The sequence below is a fragment of the Sitophilus oryzae genome, unplaced genomic scaffold, assembly GCF_002938485.1.
Source record: "Sitophilus oryzae breed Bouriz unplaced genomic scaffold, Soryzae_2.0 scaffold_177_pilon_pilon, whole genome shotgun sequence".
Classification (NCBI taxonomy): Eukaryota; Metazoa; Arthropoda; class Insecta; order Coleoptera; family Curculionidae; genus Sitophilus; species Sitophilus oryzae.
Genome location: NW_022146479.1, coordinates 4918107 through 4941688, shown reverse-complemented (window position 1 = coordinate 4941688; position 23582 = coordinate 4918107). Strand labels below are relative to the sequence as shown.

Here is a 23582-nt window from a genome sequence, read left to right as displayed (position 1 = left end):
TTCGATTTTATTAATTCAAGACAAAGCGAAGAAGAAAAATACCTTAAAATCTACAAATGTTTTGGCATACTTGTTAAATTCTTTGTTTCTACGTTCCTCTTGTAGAATGTTGGACGGAAATTAAAGCTTTTTTTAATAAAACGAGGATTAAATAATTTCAATTACTTAAACCCATTTAATTAAATTAATAACTATCAATAAATTTTAACCCTCCCAAAATAGCATCGACGCGACGTCCAGTTTAACTACACTCAAATTTTTCAATTTCATTTTTTCATTTTCAAGTCAAATTTAAAGTGTCATTTTTTTAATTAAGTTAAGGCAAACTTTAAAACACCCTGTGCAATAATTTCGGAAACAAATTTTCCTAAAATATTATTTTTATATCAGAACCATGTCTCCTGAACATTTTCTTTTTGTCTCATGTCATCAAATGCCTAATGAAGCTGGTGCCGCTTCACGACCTAACCAAACCATCATGTCCAAGCATTTCCCAAACGTGTTTTATAGGGTTCAGATCTGTCGAACATGTTGGGCCAGTTTATAATGCTATATAATTCACAAAAATCACCAAGGCCACCTCGTCATATTGAGAAATATCATCATAATAAATGATAACTGGAAAAAAAACTGCAAATTGTTGGTGGGCAAGTTTTTTTCGTGATTCAACATGATTCAAAAAACCAATGTTCAGGAGACATTGTTCTGAACGAGAAAAAATGTTTTAGAACTTATTGTACAGGGTGTTTTAAAGTTAGCAACCCTTCGATTAACCCCCTGTATAATAAGCCAAATACTAAAATCTATACTAATATATAAAATCCTTAAGTGACTGACACACTGATTAATCACGATCCTGCTCGAACCACTTAACCTAAGAAGCTCAATTTTGGCATACAGGTTGATGAGGGTGTCTAGGTTCGATAAGTAGGGATTTTTCGAAATTCCAGTTCCAAGGGGGTGAAACCACCCCTCAAATATTACAATATTTTTTATTTAAAAAACGGTCAAGTTTCCGAAAAAACGCATATTTTATTTTGTTTTTTTACATATTTTAAGATTTTTTAAAAATGTATACAGGGTGTTTCGAAAAATCTGGTCATTTATTAATCACGATCCTGCTTAAAGCGCTTGACGTAAAAAGCTGATTTTTGGAAAACGGATTAACTTTAGGGTGTAGAGGTTCGATAAGAAGGGATTTTTCAAAGCTCGAATTCTCAGGGGGTGAAACCACCCCTCAAATATGAGAATATTTTTTATTTAATACCGGTGAGTTTTTCGGAAAAACTCTTAATCTATATACGTATATTTTATTTTGTTGTTAAACAAATTTTAAGATTTTTTAAAAATTTATACAGGGTGTTTTATAAAACGCAGTTTAAGCAGAATCACGATTCTGCTTAAACTGCTTGATGTTTAAAGCTGATTTTTGGTAAACGGATTGACTGTGGGGTGTAGAGGTTCGATAAGGAGGGGTTTCTCGAATTTCAAATTCCAAGAGGGTGAAAACGCCCCTCAAATATTACAATATTTGTTATTTAAAAAACGGTTAGTCTTTCGGGAAAACGCTTGGACACCCATAATTTATTTTGTTTTTTACATATTTTGAAATTAAAAAAAAATTATACAGGGTGTTCTAAAAAGTTTTATAATTGATAAACCACGATTCTGCTTAAACTGCTTGACGTAAAAAGCTTATTTTTGGCAAACGGATTTTTCGAAAGTCAAATTCCAACGAGATGAAACTACCCCTCAAATATTACCAAGTTATATAATAATATCGCCATATTGTTTTTTTTTCTCATGCTGACATAAATGTGAGAAAATTTTATCCAGTTTGTAAGTTAATGGAAATTCTTGCTTTGCTTTATCATCACCATTATAAATGATTAATTCGACGCGAATGAAGTCGCGGGTACACGCTAGTTTATAATAAAACTAAGTTTATGAAATAATATATTTTTTATATACATTTTGCTTAAAAATCATGAAAATAATATAAAAATATAACACTTTAAATTTAACGAAAAAAATTTCCATTGTGTTATTTTGCAAATATGAGTGTAAATAAATTAATTATTAAGTAAAGGAACTCCCATACGAAGCAGACTTTATCTGTGACACTCTAGCATAGGAGCATATAGATATGCGGCTATTTAATTACAATGCCTGCGTGTCGCTTACCTGGAATCTATTTACAATGGCATCGAGCTGATGCCGGGTAATCTTGGTCTGACGCCTTGTCATATCGGTGGGTTGCTTGGCGTTAAAGGGATACGCTATACATCGAGATACAAAAACGTAAAGCTGTATTCGTCTCTTCCTTTCCTCCTCTTCGCGCTCCTGCTTCTCTTGGATGTCGACCTCGGTCTTTTCCGATGCGACTGAAGGAGAGGGACTAGTCGGTCTTGGGAGAGAATTAGCTCTCGAGGAAGACCCAATACTATGGGTTTCCACCTAGAAAAGACCACCTATCAAAAATAACAGGTCAAACATCCTCGGCATCCCCCTGTCAATTTTGTCAAAATCCGAAATGTCTCAGATCGCAACTAAAATATTCTTACTGATAGTTAATTGTACGTAAAATTGATTGCAGCAAACCGTTTAGCGATATACTTAATAGATCTTGAGTTCAATTCAAGGGATTTATCTTATGTAAAAAATATAGATATACAGTTCATACCAAATAAACTTTTAGTCACGTGATTTAGCTTGACCGGAACAGCCTTGCCAACTTTTATATATTTACTTTTAATCAAAATATTTTAGGAAACAAAAATAAATTAATTATAAATATTATATAAACAGTTATTATTTAAATCAACAAAACTCACCTTATTAACATCACTTAAGAGACATACAGGAACATTATTACCGATTTCCCGTTCAAAATATTCTAATAAAGTTGTCATGAGTTTTTTAAGGCTATTAAGCTATCTTGTACACTTCTCACTAAAAGAGACTCTAAAAAGAACAACGTTTGACTGCAAGGTATGCTAGTAAACATTTTCAAGCTTAAAGTATTATAACACTATGCTAACACTACACTACGAATCCAAAAACTCGTAATATACAAAACTAAAGTGTCAAAACAAATGACAATGTCAGGAAATAAATAAATAAATGCGACAACTTGGCATTTTTTACAGCAGAGCTACCACCTGAATTCCCAACGCAAAATTTAAATTCCAATTAGCACGGCGCCGAATAATGGGGTTGGCAACGCAGAATTTAAAAATTGCGCCCTCGATTACGTAACTAAAAGTTTAATTGATATGAAATATATATTTTTTCTTTTTCCTTTGAAACCAATAGATTATGTATGTGTAATAATCTTAAAATCTACTTTGACATTTATGAGTTAATAAGAGAAAAAGTATAAGAAAAGAGACCAAAACAAGTTAATTAATTCGAAACCCACACAAACCTGAATTCATAAATAAAAATAAGGTTTTTTTTATTCTTACAGTATTTTTCAAGAATCGTCTTTTACTAAAATGCGATAAAGGCTGTATTTTATCTCTAATTCGAAAAGCAGATTTCCTAAAATAAACTCTCTCTAAGACGCTTACTTTTGCGGCTTAATTCCAAACTATTGTTTCAAACTGCAATAAAAAGTTTCGCTGCAAGACTTAAGTAAATAAGTTTGTTTCTATAAAAGAAGCATAGTATTTATTATTGGATACAGTAAAACAGAAAGAACTAAAAAAGTAAAAATAGATCAGTTGTTCCAAATTTCCTCTGATTACAACTGAAGAAACACAAAGAATATTAACAATATTTATATAACTTGCATTGTTAATAACATCGCAATGTTAAATATAGAGAAAAAACACAGGAGACGACTTTTAACTATCTTAAAGAAAGCCTACGAAGCAAATTGAGATTGCTACTATGATGTCTAAAACAAAAACCACCACAGTTTAGCTAAGTCTAATTCTGTTCTATGCGGATTCTAAAACTAGTTAGACAGACTATTTCTATATAGATGTAACAACTAACTCGACTCTGACTCTACTTACGACAAAAAGTACCTACTACAAAAAGCATGAACTACACAGTGTGTTTCAAAAAACATGGGCCATCTCTCGTGGGGAGATTACTCACGTAAAACTAAGATTTGTCACATCAACATAGGTCCGATTCTGCCTTGTTTCATAGCTACAGGGGGTTAAAGACTTTTTTTTATTTATTATAATTCAATTTCAAGTTCTTTTAGTGATTTCAATCATCAAATTTTGAGGGTAAAAGTTACTATAAGTGCTACATATTTTAATGCTAAACAGTTTCGGTAGATTCACCAGGAATATGCATAATATGTGTTATCACTGGAATATTTAAAAAAAACATATGCGCCACTGACTTTTTTCTCTTGTTAGCAAAATTAAATAAACATTTTAATAGCGATTAAAATTTGTATCGTTATATTTTGTCGATCTCGATCGCGTTGATGAGATAAACGCTATTTTATTAATCACATTTAATAAAATTGAAATAGAATTAATAAAGTATTTATTAAATTTAATTTATTATTAAATTTTATTAAAATTTACAACATTTATGTGATACCGACAGCAAATTTAAAATAAAATATAATGGTATTTACGATAATTACAGAAGACCTATTTTTTTCAAGTTTTAACATCCTTTAACTTTAAAACTATGCATTTTCGTACCGATGTTTATAGGAACTTTTTTTCATACTTTTTAATGAGTAATCAATGTGTACTTATTTAACACTTTGACTAGGTAATGACATTAAAAAAAGTTACTATTAAACTTGGATTGAGGCAAATTAATAAAATTTCGTTTATCCCATTAAGAAGAACGAAATCGACAAAATGCCAAAAGACAACTTTTAATCGGCAAAAAAAGGTCAGTGGCGCACATGTTTTTTTAGAAAAATATTTCAGTTACAACCCATATGCACGTCCATGGTGAATAGGTCGACACTTTTTTAGCATTAAAATATGTAGCACTTATGGTAACTTTAACCCTCAAATTTCATTCGAATCGCTAAAAGCACTTACGAAAATTATAATAAATCGAAAAAAAATTAAAACTTTAATCCCTTGTAGCTACGAAACAAAATAGAATCGGACCTATGTTATATAAAATAAATATTAGCTTTACGTGAGGAATCTCTCTACGAGAGATGACGCATTTTTCTTGAAACACTCTGTATATAAATTACAGATTGAATTTGGAGTAGTAAAAGTATGCAGTCCAAAAACAGTGTATATAGTGGCCATCGCTAATCAACTCTTTAACAAATCCTTTTTGAAGCTATGAATTTTGAGAAAAAACCACAGAAAGAAAATGAAATAATAGTGTTAAAAACTTACCGAGACGGCACTGCTTGGTGATAAAGAACGCTGCAGTGCAGCACTGTTGGGGATTTCTAGGACCCCACTGCCTTCGGATCCATGGGAATGATACGGCGACGCTTCCGCCTAAAACATTAAATCAACATTATTTAAAATCTGCCGCGCAGTTTTATGTAATACCGTTGATTGAAGAAATAAGTAGATACGCAACCTTATGAACTATTTCGCAGCACAAAACCTGCCCGAGATGTAGCTAGCGTTACCGTCAGCCTGTCCGAGAATTCCGAGATTTAGTTTAGCTCAGCGCCGCTGCGCGCTGATCTAAACAATCTTACAGCGCAGCGGATAAAGGATACTGTACCGTAGTTTTGCTTTAAGTCGATAGAGTGAGTAGTTGCCGAAGACAATGTTGCCAAAACTACTGATTAATGCGTAGATTTAAGGATTTTGGGTACGTTAATAATACGGATTTTCTATCATTAAACAATTTAATATAATATTATACGATTAAACAAAGAACGGCGTCAGAGTTGATTTGGAAATGAAGATCGCTGATATTTTATATGTAAAATATTATGGTAAATGTTAATAACTGTCATTACCAACTAAACGACTTATTTCAATCATAGAAGCATATTCAGTAACTATAAAATAATTTTTATTTTTGTTTTTTATTCTATGTTCACGAATAAATTTTCAATACATAAACGCGGATTTTTCATCCAAAGATATTTTCGTTAAACGGATTACAGATATGTATTACGTATTTCAATATGGCAACACTGTCGCTTTCAGATCCACACTGTTTTCGATATGCCTTCACTGGCCGAACTAGAGAAAATAAGTGTTTTATGGGGTTCGTCGCAGAGCGATTGGTGTCACCACCGTACAGCACTTGAGACGTAAGGGGAAATCAAATCAGTCTTACACTTTTTTAATGGATTTTTACTAAAGGAACATTTTATATAAAAAACCTTCAAATAAATAGTATTTTAAGTAATTTAATGCAAACCAAACTTTTCCGATGACAATTTTTATTTGTCAATATACAGGGTAGCCCGAATTGTAATCGAAATTTTTTTCTGCCAAATATTCAACAAAAACTGTTTTATCATAATTTTTTAAGTTATTACTTTTCAGAACTACTCTACAGATCTCGATAAAAGAAACAAATTTTCTCTTTACCGTTTTTCAATTCATTTTTCAAAAAAAATCAAAATAACTGAGGTATTATACTTTGAAAGTTTAAAAAAATATATTTTCGGCTTAAATTATGAGAACCACTTGAACCATCTTTTCTGGGTTTTCTTTCTTATAAATTTAATCTACCATCTATGTTGCCGTATTATAAAAATATTATGTTTTTTAACTAAAAATTAAAAAAAAAATATTTTTTAAAACATTTCAAACTTTCATGTATTTTTTTCGCAAAAAACCCTCATAAACTTGGAATAAATATATACTCACAAATTTGGGGTCGAAATATACTACCACTAAAACATTTGCACTATATACTAAAATATTTGCACTTATTTAAGACTCACCCTGTATATACTTAAGAACTCTTAATACACAACTTTTAAAAAACATGTAGGTAGTCCTCTACAAGTAGGAGTCATACTAACATAGGAATCGAATTTCTCATGTCAAAAGTTACAGTGATGTGTAACTATTGACGTGAGAAATAAAAGAAAAAACGAAGTACATGTACAAGTGATACAGACATCAATTTTCATCCAAATATTGACGTTAATTCAGAAATTGTTTGAAAAAAATAAATAAAAATGGGACTTCTACACCCTGTATCTCTGAAATGAAGCATTCTAAGACATAAATCTATACAAACTTTTTTACTAACTTTTATCTGCAAAATACATTCCTGAAAAAAATTAAATTCGGACCACCCTGTATTTTACTTTTTATATTTTTTTTGCGAAAGTCGTGAAAATATTATTTGCAATCAATTAAAACAATAATTTTGAAATAATGTGTAATTTTTATATACTTTTATAATATTTCGATAAAACAGATTTTGTAAGAATGAAAAAAAAATTCAAGAGAGCAAGAGTCTTGCTTGTTGGTATTTAGTCTTGGATCAGTCTTGCACTGGTCGGTCTTGGTCTTGATCTTGCATATGAGCAAGCTTAGTCTTGATCTTGCTTTTTGTGCGAGACCAATACCGCAAGACCAAGACCAGTTTCATTCATCACTAATTGCAGATAAAGACAAATGATATAGCATAGGGGTACTTAGGTTCTGACTGTTACCTGGTGCTGATGCGTCTGGTGATGAGAATGATGTGCGGATGGATGGTGTCCCACATGATGCCCAGATCCATGTTCTTCTTCACTGTCTTCTTCAGACGAAGATGGATCTATCATCTTCTTTTATCTCGCTTTAAACGATTGGTCTGTAAAAAATTGAATTATGATACTTTCCAAAAACTCCTAATTGTTGTGAATTTGTAAGGCTGCGTACAGGCCTGACGCGACACGCACCCGGCACTCGAAATTTTCAGAGTAAGTACGGGGAACAATCGAGGCGCATTGCTATCCGTTTACTGTCGGTTTTTCGACGGCCGATCAAAGAAAGCGCGTGTCGCAGTCTGGACGGAAATAAAGGATGCGTAGCAGGCGCGCGAGATATCAGTACATGCTGAGATGGAGGAGCGAATTATGAAGCGCAGTTGGAACTAATAGAGCTATATACGAGGGTTCCAGAGAACAGTAATAACTAGAAGAATATGAAATGCATGAACAAAAATGCATTTTCGTATCCGTTGGACCCAATTCTAAAAGAAGTTATTCCACTCGTAATTTTTGACCACGCAGTTCATTGTTAATTTTTGGTAAAACAAAAAAGTCGTTAGGATTTAAATCGGGACTGTATGGAGGATGGTCCAACGATGCTTGCTTGCTTTAAAAACTCAACTGCTTTTTAAGCTGTGTGGGAATTTGCATTGTCTTGGCGGAGGACCATTCCAAATCATTCGTCACTGAGGATTGTTTTTTCGAAACTCAGCAATTACTTCCGGCAAACAAATAGATATGTACCAATTAGCAGTAGCAATTCTTTGATCTTACAGAGAAATTGTTACTACATGACTGGCTTTTGAGACAAATATCGTCGCCATCTCTTTGGAGAAGGGATAATTTTCGCCGGCTTTGATTCATCTCGGAAATTCCAAATAGCCGATTGACGTTTATTTTCGGGTTCATAAGAGCAAATCAAGGATTCATCGCCACTGACAATACTGTATATATTTTTTTAAGTTTCACTAGGATCTGACTGGCTTGGCGTATGGCAGCAAGATCGCCAAACGCGTGTCTCGCAAATATAACGCGTGCGCCGCGTTATGTCTGTACGCAGCTTAAAATGCATAATAAAACTTTTTTGCGCTTAATAAATACAAAATGTTTTAGATGGACTCCAACCGTGTCACATTATATGTCATATAGTCTATATCGTCCTAACCTAACACAGTTATATTCGTTCATTCAAAAGAACGAATATAACGCCATAGCATAATAACGGACTTAATGAACATGAAAATAATTTAAAAATTAAACTTTATTAGTCATTTTTAGACACTTAGTAGAAATTTTCATAATATAGCTTTATATTCTGAAAGTAATGTATGTAATTTAAAGTTTTATGTATTGTGTTCTAGTGGTCCGATTTTAATGATTTTTTAAGCAATTTGTAGCTAAATTATTTGACTTCTTAGAATTTCGTTCTAAATTAAAATTGAATGTTTCGATCTGTCAATTATACGAGGGTAAACACTTTAAAATTAATGTTACCGTCTAGGCACGTCAATTCTCGATAGTAATTTTTTTAATTCATCTCAATAGCTTTATTTTTATTGGAGATATTCGCTTTGAAATAAGACTGTAACAATTGACAGCAATTTTAGCATTAATTTTAGGTACTCATCCATACACTTATAAAATAGTGTTTATTGTTTTTGTAATGTCACTGTCATTAAAAAAGGCATAATATTTTTTATTGACTTGATTTTACTCTAGTAGAGATGGTTTAAGTTCTAGTGTAGGCTATTGTTGCTCTAATTATTGATCAAGGTAAAAATCAACTTTTTGGACTTAAAATCATATCTGCTAAAGTTGCCTAGAGTAACTGTCCAACAGACAATAATAATATAATTTTTCCAAAAACAGTCTCCCAAAGGCATGGTTTTAATGTAACAAACACGAAAAAATGTTGGTGTCTTCTTCAAAAGCAAATATCTCTAAAATAAATAAAGCTATTGTAATGAATCAAAAATTAAACTATCAAGAAAAGATACACCTAAATGATTTTTAAATTTCTTGCATTGTTAGCGTACTCCACAGGGTGTTTCAAACTTTCACCCAAAATATCAATATTTTGTTTTCCCTCGTATAATTGACAGATGACAACTTTCATTTTTAACTTAGAAAGAGCTAAACTAAACTAAAAAGTAAAATAATTTAGCTACAAATTTCTTAAAAAATTATCAAAATCGGTCCACTAGAACACAATATATAAAACTTAAAAATACATGAAATTTTGCCGGTGTCCGTTTTTTGTGCTTCAAAGGACACAAATAGTCAAAAATTGGACTTAGTGTGTTGCCGACCATATCATAATAATTATACTGTTCTGTATTATCAAATTTTCTATTTGAACACTACGAATAAAACTCATTTCATTCGGGATGAAATTTAATAAAGCCTTGAGAATTATATGGCGTAACACTTTAGTTAGATTAAAAGTTCAGTTGATTCTAAACAGGCTTTATAATAGAACAGAGATTGTATAATAATTATAGAAAAGAAGATTTGTTTTTACTTTCTGAAGACTAACTAGGGGCTTACGGCTTTAATACTATTTCGAATGATTTTAAAACGCAATCATTTTCAAACTCCCTTTACTTCCGTCTCTGTTGCGGAGTTCTAAGGACATGTTATGAACAGAATTTGCTTTGAAACTTATCGATCGAAGATTACTGCACGAGATATATGATCCAAAGTGACATCTTGACTTAAAGTATCGTTATTATTACATCACTTTATCGTTTCCTAATAATTTAGAGCATTATAAAAATCAAAAAGTGTTTTATAATAAAAGCTAATGAAAAAGTATAATATACTTTTTAATATACAGGGCCCGGCAATAGTGCGTCGGGCATCTGTAGCTCCTAAAATAAAAAACCTGGCAATTTTGTTTAAGTGCACATCTAAAGTATGTATGAAGCTGTATTTCAGGAAAATAATTTAACCTCTACAAGGTGACTCAAAAAAGTGTGAGTGGATAAGGATGACTTTTTTTAATGGCACCAAACCAAACCAAACCTTGTATATTATTACATTTTTGGCTTTCTGGTCACTTTAAATAATCTTAAGATATTTTTAAATAAGTTATGATAGTTTCAGAGATATTAATAAATAAATAAAAAAATATTTTTTTTTCAGCCTTTTTTAAAAAAATTATTAAAAATACAAGAACTGTCCTGAAATCAAAACTATATTAGGTGTTTACTTTAGATGGTCTGTACTGACTTTGCTATAAATATCGTATTCTTGAATCATACAAGGTTTTCAAAATTCTACGCCAAACTTTCTAAAATATAAAATAATTTTTCTTCGTTATATTAAATGGAACACCCTGTATATTATTCTTTTAATAGATGGAGAATTAAAAAATGAATATTTTTTGTATTTAAAGTATTTCAAAAATGTTAACGGCTTTGCAGATATTCGCGGTATTGTTTCATATGCCTCTTTCAACGGTAAAATACGAGAAACATCGTTGGGCGGCTTTGATAAAAGTTTACTATGGAAAATGCCATATGGAGTATAAAACCGCGAATATCTGCGAAACCGTTAAAAACTTTGAAATACTCTATATACAACAAATGTTAATTTTTAGTTCTCCATTTACTAAAAAAATAATATACAGGGTGTTCCATTAAAAAAAGAAAAAATGTATTTTATATTTTAGAAAGTTTGGCGTAGAATTTTGAACATCTTGTATGATTTAAGATTACGATATTTATAGCAAAGTAAGTACAGACCATCTAACGAAAATACATAATATAGTTTTGATTTCAAGACAGTTCTTGTATTTTTAATAATTTTTTTAAGAAAGACTGATATAAATATATATATTTTATGTATTTATTATCTCTGAAACTATCGAAATATATCTACTCATATCTTAGGATTATGTAAAGTGATCTGAAAGAAATCTAAAAATTCAATAATATATAGGGCGTTCCATTAAAAAAAAATATCCCGATCCACTCACACTTTTTTGAACCACCCTGTAGAAGTTAAAATATTTTTATGAAATATATCTTAGTACATACTTTAGGTTAGCACTTGAACAAAATTTCCAAGTTTTTTATTTAAGAAACTACAGCTGGCCCGACGCACTATTGCCGGACCCTGTATAACAGTTCTATTCTACATATTAATAACTAATTTATGAGGAATACAATCAATTGAAAAAGTTGTTTTCTTAATTAATCTAAATCTGCAAGTCTGTGCAAATAAATGGAAATGCTTATACAAATATGACGAACATTACCCAGTAATCAGCAATTGAATATAATTGCATTTAATAAAGCAGATAAAAATATATTTTAGTAACTAATCAGACTATCCCACCTCATATGTTAGTGTTTATAATATAAAGTTTGCTTTATCATGAGGAGATACTATCGTCTAGAATACTAAAGTTGAAATTATATTATAAAATATATGTATATTTAAATTTATATATAAAAGAAGGAAGGCAAGTAGAAAACTTTAATAGTTAAATATCCGTTAACCTGTTTAAAGTTAGTATTTCTGCATTTGTGAATATTATAACGTTATATCGAGGTGTACAGTTATTTCCACAAAACTATAAAAACTAGAATAAAATAGAGAATTCTTATCTTAAAAAAAATAGCATATATAGTTATTGTGATATTTAAATAGGGGTAATAATACGTATAGTGGTTGTGTATTTATATAAAGAAAAATAACTAGAAATATCGTAAAACTGTCCGTGCACGCAAAAATACACTAAATAATACAGTTTTAAGCCCCTAACTAAACGGCAGATTGGGAGATTATGCCTGAATTATATCACGAAACAAAAGTCGACATTATCGATCTCCATAATTTGACTTAATACCTTTATAAAAAATACCTTTACATGGATTAAATAGCTGATCAAAAGAATGTTAAAGACCTAAAAATAGCACAGGCCAATTAAAATCGATAACGGTTCAACAAAAACTAAAAGAGCAAAAATAGATATGTTTGTAAACAAAATATATAAAACGTATAAAATAAAAGTATTCCATTAATACTTTTAAGCTGTGAATTAAAATAGCGATAAAATGTATGTACGAACATACATATTAGCTTTAATACTGAAATAAATACCTACAAATGTGATATTGAAAATGTATACAAAGATAAATAAAAAAATAAACAAGGCAATAGCGAATTATATATTTTAGTTATTTGTATAATGTTTTGTATTCCCTTTTGTTTGTTTGTTTGTTTAGTTTACCTTTGTCTACCAATTGTAAAAATTTTTTGACAATAAAGATATTTATTTATTTATAATCTAATCAACGATTAGATATCTAAAAACACAAAAAATCTTTCAGAATAATGTTAACAAAGAGAATAAAATAACAAATACATAAGGTTAAAAAATATTTCAGAAACAATATTATATAGTATTATCATCATTATATTTCTCCGAATCATTCCACCCTTTATTTAACCGAGTTATTACAATATTTGCCAGCGACAAACATTTCTAAAGAAATCCTCGTTCTACTGACAAGAATACATATTCTATAGGCGTTAAATATAAATCATATTATGCGAAGCGACGCGCTGGTTTTGACCAGAAAATAATTTCCTATGTTTAGAAAACTAATATAGCGTTGTAGTGTAATAGTGGTAAAAGGAACATAAGTTTTATTGTTAAAAATTATGTGTAGTAAAACTTTATAAAATAAGCACTATAAAATTTCCTACAGTATACTGTTATCTTTTGTATAAAAATAGCTCTAAATAAAGTTTTTTCCATAATTTGTAATGCTATGATACACATATTCTAAAGTTTCTTACTATAGTTATTATTTAAAAAATCAAAGATTATCGTGAAAAATATAATGATTTTTTTATTAACTCGGTAAAACTTTCGCAACCAACTTGCTGAAATTAGATCGTTTAAGAGAAATATCTGCTTTCTATTTTGTTCTTTACTTATTACCTTTTAGTCATTTTCGGTCGCTCTGGGAGAAAATGGTATTAAATAGGATTTTGTCATAAACACTCAACAAGAAATTGACTAAGCCAAAAATAATGAGCCAAATGTATAATAAAAACAAATCCAATTATAACTTTCTTTGAGAGTTTTTAGACTGGGTGGAGTATAAAAAGTGGCTTTATAAGTCGAAATTAGAACAATTTTATTCTTTTTTCTAATTATTAAAATATATACAGTTTATAAAAATAATTCAAGAATATATACTCAGTACAACGTTTTTTAAGTAAGTATGAATTTAGATGGTAACAACAGCTTCTTTTAAAAATAAAAAGTTTGTTTCAAAAACTGTGATAAAGCGATAGTACAGGAGGGGTTTATATTTATTTCCTTTTACTAAAATATATACTGTATATATTATAAAAATGCACTGTTACTGAAGAACATTACTCAATAATATGAAATAGCTAACTTTTTTAGTATAGCTAGATTTTTGAGTATGTTATCGGTCTATACTACTGCTACCCTTTGCAGATCTATTGTGGTCCCCTTCTGGATTTTTAGGTTGCATTCTCCAGTCCTGTCCAACCTACCCGAACATTCTATATATTTGCCAGTCTTTTTTGTCAAATTTTCTATATCTAAACATTTTTTTCAGATCTACCAATGTGCTTAAAGAGGAAGGTTGTGATGTCAGTACTTACAAAGACACTTACACTGACGAAAAAGTCCACAAAAAATCCGTGTAGCCCAACGAGCTATGAAAAGAGTAATGCTTGGTATATCTCTAAAAACACGATACCCAATACAGTTATAAAACAGCGTACACGTATAATAGATGCTATATATCTGCTTAAAAACTCAAATGGAACTGGGCTGGGCAAATTGCCAGAAGACCGGACGATAGATGGACCAAGCTAATACTAGAATGGCGGCCAAGACAGAAGTAGAGGCAATCCTCTGACAAGATGGTCAGATGACTTAAAGAGATTGAAAGAAAACTGGATCCAAGTGGCACAGGACCGAGAAGAGTGGAAAGATTTGAGGGAGGCCTACGCCCAGCAGTGGACACTTCAGACTGATTGATGATGATGATGACACATTTTTTTCTAGATAAACCGGTAAACGAAAAAAAAACAGTATTAGTAATTCCACTAATCAGTCTAGTTAGATTTGAACAAAACACACTATACCCTGTTGAAGCTGAAATGAATGTGTAATTTTGGTTCATCCTATACCGGGTGCTATAACTTTTTTATTTTTTTCATATAAAAAACGAGATTTGGTATGTTAGTATATGACATAAATTAGGAATTAATTAACGTATTCAATTGTTCTCGGTTACTTCCTGTTTCACCGGAAATGACTACAACTTTTGATTTTTAAATGACACCCTCGGTATTTTTTTACTTTATTCGATAGAAAATGACAGTCTGAATAGAATGACATATAATATGTCAACTTGACATTCGCGCTTAAAAAAAGTTGTATTTTAAATTTCAATCTAGAGTGCCATGGCTGTGTTAAAAACGGTAATTTTTAATCAAGGAGCCTTGGAAAAATAGAATTGGTTGTCCGTTTGTAGTGTATTGTCCTGGCCAGTTAAAAGATACCCAAATCGTATTTTTAATCATATCTCAATTTTTTAAAATAGAACTAGGGTGACTCAAGCAAAAGCAATACAGGGTGAGTTTGAAATCAGTGCAAATATTTTCAGGGCTAGTAGATCTCGATAAAAGAAACATATTTTTTCTTTACCGTTTTTCAAATAAGTCCCAAACTGAGATATTTTACTTAAAAAATTAAAAAAAAAAAAATTTTTCCCTTAAATTTTAAGAACCATTTTTAAGGATCTTTTCTGGATTTTCTTTCTTGTAAATTTAATTTACTATCTGTGTTGCTATATTATGAAGATGTTATGTTTTTTAATGAAAATTAAAAAAATTCAAAATTTTTCAAAAAATTCCAAATTTAAAAAAAAAATTCGCGAAAAAACCTCAAGGACGTGTTTCTGAGATCGAAATATACTACCTTTAAAAATATTTGCACTTATTTAAGACTCACCCTATATAATCTAAAAATTGATAATGCGATGTCACATTTTCACTAAAAATATTGAGGAAGTAAATGATTCGACCGACGGAACACTGCACGAGTTTACTTGTTTTCGGTGCAATGTCATGAACAACTAATATTCGGTAAAGAAGGCCCATAATCTAATTTAAAAACTTAATAAAAGCAAGTAATGAATGCAGTACGAATATTTTTTAACGTTAAGATTTCATTCAATTTTAAAAGTTAATAGTAAAAGTTATATGCAGCTTTGAGAATATTCTTTACAAGCTATAATGCAATTTGTCACATTTTAACTAAAAATATTGAAAAAGTAAATAATACGACTTGTTTACTTGTTTTCGGTGCAATGTGAAAATTAGTGTAAGGCAACAAAAAGCATAAACTAATTTATATAAAAGCAAATAATGAATGCGGTAAAAATATTTTTTAACATTAAGGTTTCATTCAAATTTAAAAACTAATAATAAAAGTTAAATGCAGCTTTGAGAATTTTCCTTAAAAGCAATATAAATGCTATGTCGTTAATTTCTTGCAGTGATTTGCTAATTACTGTTACAAGCTATAAACTTTTACTTACTTTAATAAAAATATTCTGATGCATAGGTAAAATTTTAGAATAGCATGTTTACGAGAGTATACGGGCATTTACGCTGGAAATTGATGAAGCAACTAATTTCGACGCGGAACAATGACGACTTTTTTTCGGTTCATTGCGAAACCGCAGATAGTGGTATTAGCGTTACAGTATTTTACGAAACAAAAGTGGATAGTATCGATTTCCGTAAAGCGACCTAAAACGTCGAAAACACCTGCATCGCTGCGAGCGCAATAGGGAAACCCTTTCGGGCAAACATTACCTTAAAATAAGTCATCCTTTTCGGCGTCACCCTATATTAGTAATGTTATTCGTATGAAGGCTGGAAATATTGTGTTGTGTTGCGGGGGGAGTGATGGAGAGCGAATGTCATCAGTCGCGACCCGCACACCGAACTAAAGGGATCAATGGCAATGGCGGCTCGCGACTCGCCATTCCGGCCTGCGTGACGACGGCGGCGCTCTCGACGCCTCTAATAACGACGCTCAAGGAAATATTGACTCGGCGTCGGAAAAACCACCGAAGGATATTTTCGGCCTAGGGCATTCGAGTCAACCGGCTGGAAAGCCATTATCGTTCGCTAGATGACAGATTACTTTGTTCTTTTTCCTTAAAGGAATTTTTTGCTTTTAATATTTAAAGGCCGGGCCGTTCACTCCAAATTCTTTATACAGTATAACTTCAATAATCCGGACAAACTCTAGACAGGGCACTCCAGTAATCCGGGTAGTTAGTGATGGGCAAAACCACTATTTTTAAATCACAGTTGAAACTAATGATGGGAAAAACCGATTAATTTTAATAATCGAGTACTCGAGATTCAAGCGATTGCAATAATCGAGCGACCGCTCGAGCGAAATATCGCTCGCATTTAAAAATACGGTTCTTCGACCGTCGCTTGTTTTAAGTACTCGTTAACGCCAAGCAGTAAGTTGGGTGAGCAGGGCATATATTCTTTCGGTGATGAATGGCAAGCTTGATCGCTTGATTTAGTTTATTTCAAAGCATTGTCGATGTAGGTCGTAAAATTTTGTCCCTCAGATACGCAACGGATAACGTCGTATAAATTTGCTACCTGCAATGTATGTAGAAAATTCGCTCGGTTTTTTATCGCGTATGTCACATTAAAATCGGATTTCAATTTATATCATTCTAGGATCGCTTGCGTTTGTCGCTCGTAACTCGTCACTTGCATCGCTCGTTCATAATCGAGCGATGTCGATTATTTCAATAATCGAGTACTCGAGCGAATTTTCGCTTGAGTTATCCCATGACTAGTTGAAACTGTTTCAGCTATTTATACAGGGGGTCCCAGAAATAGGTGCAAGTATTTTAACTGGTAGTATATTTCGGCCTCAGAAACACGCCTATGAGGGTTTTTTTGCGAAAAAATGACAAGGGTGACAGGGTGACAAAGACAGGGTGACAATTTGAAAACGAACAGTATTTAATATTACCTCTAACGATGATAGTATGAAAATTTGGCGAAATACGTCAATTTACATATCAAGAGGGACAATTTTTGAGGCATATGTTGTCGTGTTACTTTCAACCCTTTGACCCCCAGGGCACCTACCCCTAATAATTAGGGGTAGGCAATATTAAATACTGTTCGTTTTCAAGTTGTCACCTCGTATAGGTATCCTTTACACTTATTTCTATACTTATCTGAAAGATGACGTAAGGTTTTAATGACATCTAATAACTCCGAAATTCATCATCATACATAATGAAATATATATGTTCAGTTTACTGGCATTTAAAATCATTCAACTGGACTAGACGATTCTTCGCTAAACCTACTTATTTTTATATACATATGTTTATTTTCTTCTTCTACCTTCACACATATAAACCGTCCAATTCGAAAATATACATAGTATACACATTTCAGACACAACAAAAGATATTTTTAGCTTAAGGTCTATAACCATTATCCTTCGAGATATGATACAAAACACACTTTATTCTTTTTCCGTGAGATAGGTACTCTCTCTTTCTTGTAATATTATCTTTTAAATGTCTTCTTTTGTCAAACATAGTTTATTTTTAGAATAAAAGAATTCTTTATTTTATTCCGGTTCATTTTTGATAAGGTATCATTTTTTCGATAAGAGAACAAAATAATAATTAAATTAGTTTGTGAGAGTAAAAATTCATATAATTATTTTCTTTTCCAAAAAAAAAGAAAAAGTTGTAGTATGTAAATAAATATTTAAATGAATACCTAATGTTTAATTGCTTAACCCCCAAATACATCATCCAATCCAAAAATATCATTGCATACTCAATGAAGAAAAAAGTCACAAAAAATGTATTTTCGGCTTAGGGTACTTTTCAGCCGACTGCAAAGCCATTATCCTTCGAAATAAGACAGATTATTTTATTATTCCTCTTTCCTTTAAAGGAATTTCTTTTCATTTTGAATATTAAAAAATCAAAGGCTTTATTCTAGATACTTTATTTAAAAAATACCTTTACACTTTTAGCTTAAATATTTTTATAATTCTATAAAATTAATTATAATTAAAAATAATGTATAGAGAAAATTCTTCTGTTAAAAAAAGTGGGTATTTTTATTGGCATCTCATAATCTCTGCAATATCATCCATTCCAAAATCGGGCGTTATATTGATTTCAGAAAGTCCAGAAAAGGATATTATAGATTCCGGCTATAGTATTTAAACCAATGGACTGGAAAGCCATTCTCGTTCTGGGTTTCAGAAATTGATTTAATTTTTCATTTAGCGTTTTTTTTTAACTGATAATCATCGGAGACATATTACTCAATTACCTACTAGTAAATATTGAAATTGTAGTCATAAAATATAAAATAGTCATATAATAGTCACAAATTTATTCTCTTTGCTGATGGTTTGGTGTTGCTTTAAAATGCTTAACATCCCAATATAATAAACTTAGAAATTGTGCTAGTTAAAATATACATTCACAAATTTCCTATTAAGCATAATACCATACTTCAAATCGCTTTCAGATATCCAACCAGATCATGAGAAAGTAAAATATAAATTATGTTTCACCTTGATGTTTTTCATTCCAGACGCTAAATACCCCTGCTTCTGACAAGCTATTAATTTAACACTCATTCAATCAATCAGTCAAACTTAAAGACAATATTATTTATGGATAATGGCTGTATCAAAGGAACATATCAATATAAATAAAACTTGAGTTTAAAATGAATGTATACAAAAATCATAAACAATATAGTACATAATATACCTGCACTAAATACTGCATATTTAGCATAAAATATAATTAAAGAACCATCACAAAACATATTTAAATTGCGAAGTAATAACTTATTAGATTATTATAGAAGTTAAGCCTTTCGAGTTCCATGGACAAAGACAGTTTTCCAGCTAGTCAAATATAGACTGTCAAATTAATTGCAACAATTGTACACACTATCAAATATATAAACCAAATTTAAATAGTCTCCTATCCTAACTTCTTTATTTTCTACCCAGCTGTAACTATATTAAGTTTTATTTTATAGAAACACTAAAATTAAACAAAAATCTACCTTACAATATTTTAATTATACCATTTTATTTGCAATGTTAAGATTCATCACAAATAAAAAGAATATTTTCGGCCTAAGGAATCAAAATTAACCAACTGGAAGGTCATAACCGTTGAGGATATGACAGATTACTTTTTTTTTCTTTTAAAAGACTTTTTTTCTCTTTTATTCTTCAAATATGAGGCAATTTTATTAAGGGAAGATATTATTTTTATTTAGAATGGTTTATTGTACCATAATACACATTATATTTAATTTCCTGCTTAGGAATTTTGATAAATCTTCAAGAATCAATGTTAAGAGAAACAAAATAATCAGTTTCAATTTCCATTGTCCCTACTTGGAGTAATACAGAGCAATGCTTTTATTAATCTTACTACAACGGCGCTACTAAAAATATACAATTATACAGAAACTGAGATACTCATAATAGAGTCATACAACTGACCAGTTCAGTGAAATGAATAGACGAAGCTAAATGGCGTGTTCTCACGAGTCACGAGTTTAATACACTCTCTACACTATGCGGAAAACAGTCCAAAGTAGGTCAGGTCGTGTTTCCTCGCCAAACTTTGTCCCGTCTCGGCTTATCTCCAGTTGTCTCGACCGATTTCCGTTTGTCTTGACCTACTCTACGGAGGAGGATTTATTTGGCGACTTTCGGTTGTTTCCTGTTCTTTCTTACAATTTCGTTTTGTCTCGAACTACTTCTACGACGTGTCGGTTTCTATACCCGAGACAAAGAACATTTTTTCGTAAATCTCAGTGAAGTAGGTAAGCCTAGACGTTTCTAAAATATCTGTTGTTACGATGATATGTCGTTAATTACATAGGTATCGTTTTATGTTGATATATATTCTACAAGATTAATATTTGAACACGTGTTTATAATATGTATAGTAGATATTTAAGAACAAAAGTTTTTACTTAATCCGCAGGAACATAATTACAATATTTTTATTATATAATTTTATTATAATGCAACAGTATGTAAAATTGTATGTTGTTTGTTTACGGCCTTAATTGATTAATATAACAGTAATATTGCTTGATGTAAAAAAGTATGGTTCACGGACATTTCTAAAAAGCAATGTTCTCTTATTGGTTTTAACTGTTTTTGATTGTTGATATCACTTTAATATCTAGTTTTACATTACACTCCATTACAAACTAATTATATTTATTCATACTCCGCCTTTACTTATTTTTCTGAAGCCACCATAAAGGTTGATATTGATTACTTCGCGAAGTTGTATAAAGAATATAGATGCGTGTTTTTTTTGCAAATGCTTTGCAAGATGCAAAATTATGTCGAAACCGAGACAATTCCAATAATAATAAAAAACAAACAACCAATCACAGCCTTCCTCGGTCGATTTCAATCTCTTTCGGAGTTTGCGGCCTTTCCAGAAATATTTCGTGGAACATTTCGGACATAGTATAGAGAACGTCCAAAACCGTATGCCTAGCGTTTCTAATTTTAGGTATCTATATCCCGTTTTGAAATCCCGGGATAAAAACCTATAATCCCGGGATCCCGAAATTGACTCTCAGAATGAGAAATCTAATCTACAGAAATACTTAATAAAAATGCTACTACATATATATCAAAAAGAAAATGACAGAAGTTTTATTAAAACATACAAAACAAAGTATCGTTCATACATATATAGTTAGTAAAAAAATACAATTCTTGTTGCAGAAAAAAAAACAAAATACCGTATCATCAAAAATAAATGGCGTCAGCGATGGCTATGAAATGAAGATCGCTGTCATTTTATATGTAAATTTTTATGGGAAATGTCATTGATCGTCATTTCCCAGCCAAGTGGACGCCATTTTTTTTTCGATCATACGGTATTAGCAAACAGGGAAATATAACGTTTAGATATTGACGTTCTGCTTAGCTTAAATAAAATATGATCTTAGAAAGAAGATTCTAAATTTTATAAAGTCTAATCATTTTAGATTGTGATTTAATTTTTCCGAGATTTTCGGGATCCCGGGATTTCGGCGACAAACATACACCGGGATCCCGGGATGTTAGGATACTGGGATTGGAAACCCTAAGTATGATTGACTCACTCACACTGAACAACAAATTAATAATACTTGTGGACTGAACGAATAATGAACATGAGAACACGTTATCTTTAAAACTGACCAGTATATTCATACTTTCAGTAAAACCCTTATCTATATAATCAAGGGTAAAACTGAAAGCTTGTTCGTTTTGACTGAACAATGAATACAAGCTGAAGACTGAGGCCGTATTTTTTTGTTCGGTTTCCCAAGTTTTGATGAAATATTGAAAACGGACTTCCAAAACTATTTTTTCAGTATAGTTCCCTATTTATTATACGTAATATCCACTGCCGAGCCCACCATCTACGACATTTTCGTCGTTTTTGATACATCACAGTATTTCCTAACTCACATGCTAATTGTAAACATACTTCTCGAATTTTATGATAACGAGATCAACTCAATTCAGTCATGATTTTAGTCATCACTCTGTGTGCACTTGTAGTAATTGATTATCACAAAGCGAATCTGTATATAGCTATTATACTTCCTTTTTACAAAATTATTTTTACGACCCTAATAATACCAACACCAGGCTTAAAATAAAGCATAAAAATCTGTTCAGAATTAGGTCAAAAACCACCAAGCCGATGTTATTTCCGCCCTAAGACGAAAGCTTAATCCTACGCCGGAGATGGGAATTAAAAATTCAGTCAACCCTTTTATTTTTTTCCGATATTACACCTCTCTCATTAATTGTTCGAAAAGTAACAGGAAAAAATGAAGAGGGTTTTTTGAATTTTATTATACAATCAACGTAAGCCAGTTTATAATCTAGTTTTGTATTTAAAACCTCAATGATTTGTAAATACATAATTTCATAATAAGGTGTACAAGAAAAAAAATGTTATAGAAGAGAAAAATTAACAACAATTTAAATCCCGTTAAACAGAAATAAAGTTGCAAAATTACATTCTTTGCCTAAGCCAGGGAGTATAATGGAATAAGTATAATGGAATGCCAGGCCACCATAAACGCTCGTTTTTTCGGTACAGACCGCGTGTGGAAGCTCTGTAACTGGGAACTGCCGGTCGACTGCGCAGGCTGTTCCTTTGACCTGGTGAAATCATACCCTGCTTGAATTTGATCTGAACTAACTCCGAAGCTTGAACGTGTCTATAATTAATTTGAAACTAAAAAAAAAGCGGGGTTTCCACATGCAAGGATTACTGGCGCCAGTGTTCGCCAGTTTATTGGCGCCACAATTAAATGGCGCCATTACCCGTTTCCACAGGTCTATAGTAAATTTAAAACTGGCATGTCATTACGGTCAATTTTATGAGATTTTAACACCTTGCTATGCTCTAGGGTGTAAGCATTCATAATACTTCGAATTTTGGCCTTTGCGGAATTTACTTCAAAGTTGCTGAGAGAATCAGACATGACTCTAACAATCCTTTTTAGGCTTCGTCCCTTTTATTTCGGTCCTTATAATCACTTATTGTATTGTTCTATAAGCATGGTTGTTGTTCGTAGGCTTCCAAAAACTTTATTATTAATTCAGTAGACCACTTTTTTGAAACAAACGACATTTTTACGACTGGAGATGCTCGCTGTATTGTTTACACATAAAACTGGCGCCAAAAAGTACAGGAGCGTTGAACTTTAAGCGGGGTTTCCACATGCAAGGATTACTGGCGCCAGTGTTCGCCAGTTTATTGGCGCCACAATTAAATGGCGCCATTACCCGTTT

At 31.4% G+C, this 23582-nt stretch overlaps 1 protein-coding gene across 4 annotated transcripts in view; it reads right to left on the bottom strand.

Moving 5' to 3' along the window:
- The window catches only part of LOC115882187 (calcium-dependent secretion activator), a 41980-nt gene extending 25277 nt beyond the window's left edge, over positions 1 to 16703 (bottom strand). For 3 of the 4 annotated variants that reach the window (XM_030900084.1, XM_030900083.1, XM_030900086.1), the window contains exons 1-4: positions 16520 to 16702; positions 7595 to 7737; positions 5346 to 5453; positions 2185 to 2457 (exon numbers count right to left, since the gene is read on the bottom strand). In XM_030900084.1, coding sequence (XP_030755944.1) covers positions 2185 to 2457; positions 5346 to 5453; positions 7595 to 7708 — 495 coding nt within the window. In that variant the 5' untranslated portion in view covers positions 7709 to 7737; positions 16520 to 16702. Of the gene's footprint in view, positions 1 to 2184; positions 2458 to 5345; positions 5454 to 7594; positions 7738 to 16519 lie in introns of all 4 variants that reach the window. The other variant, XM_030900082.1, reaches the window with a different exon arrangement.
- Between the last annotated feature and the right edge of the window lie 6879 nt (positions 16704 to 23582).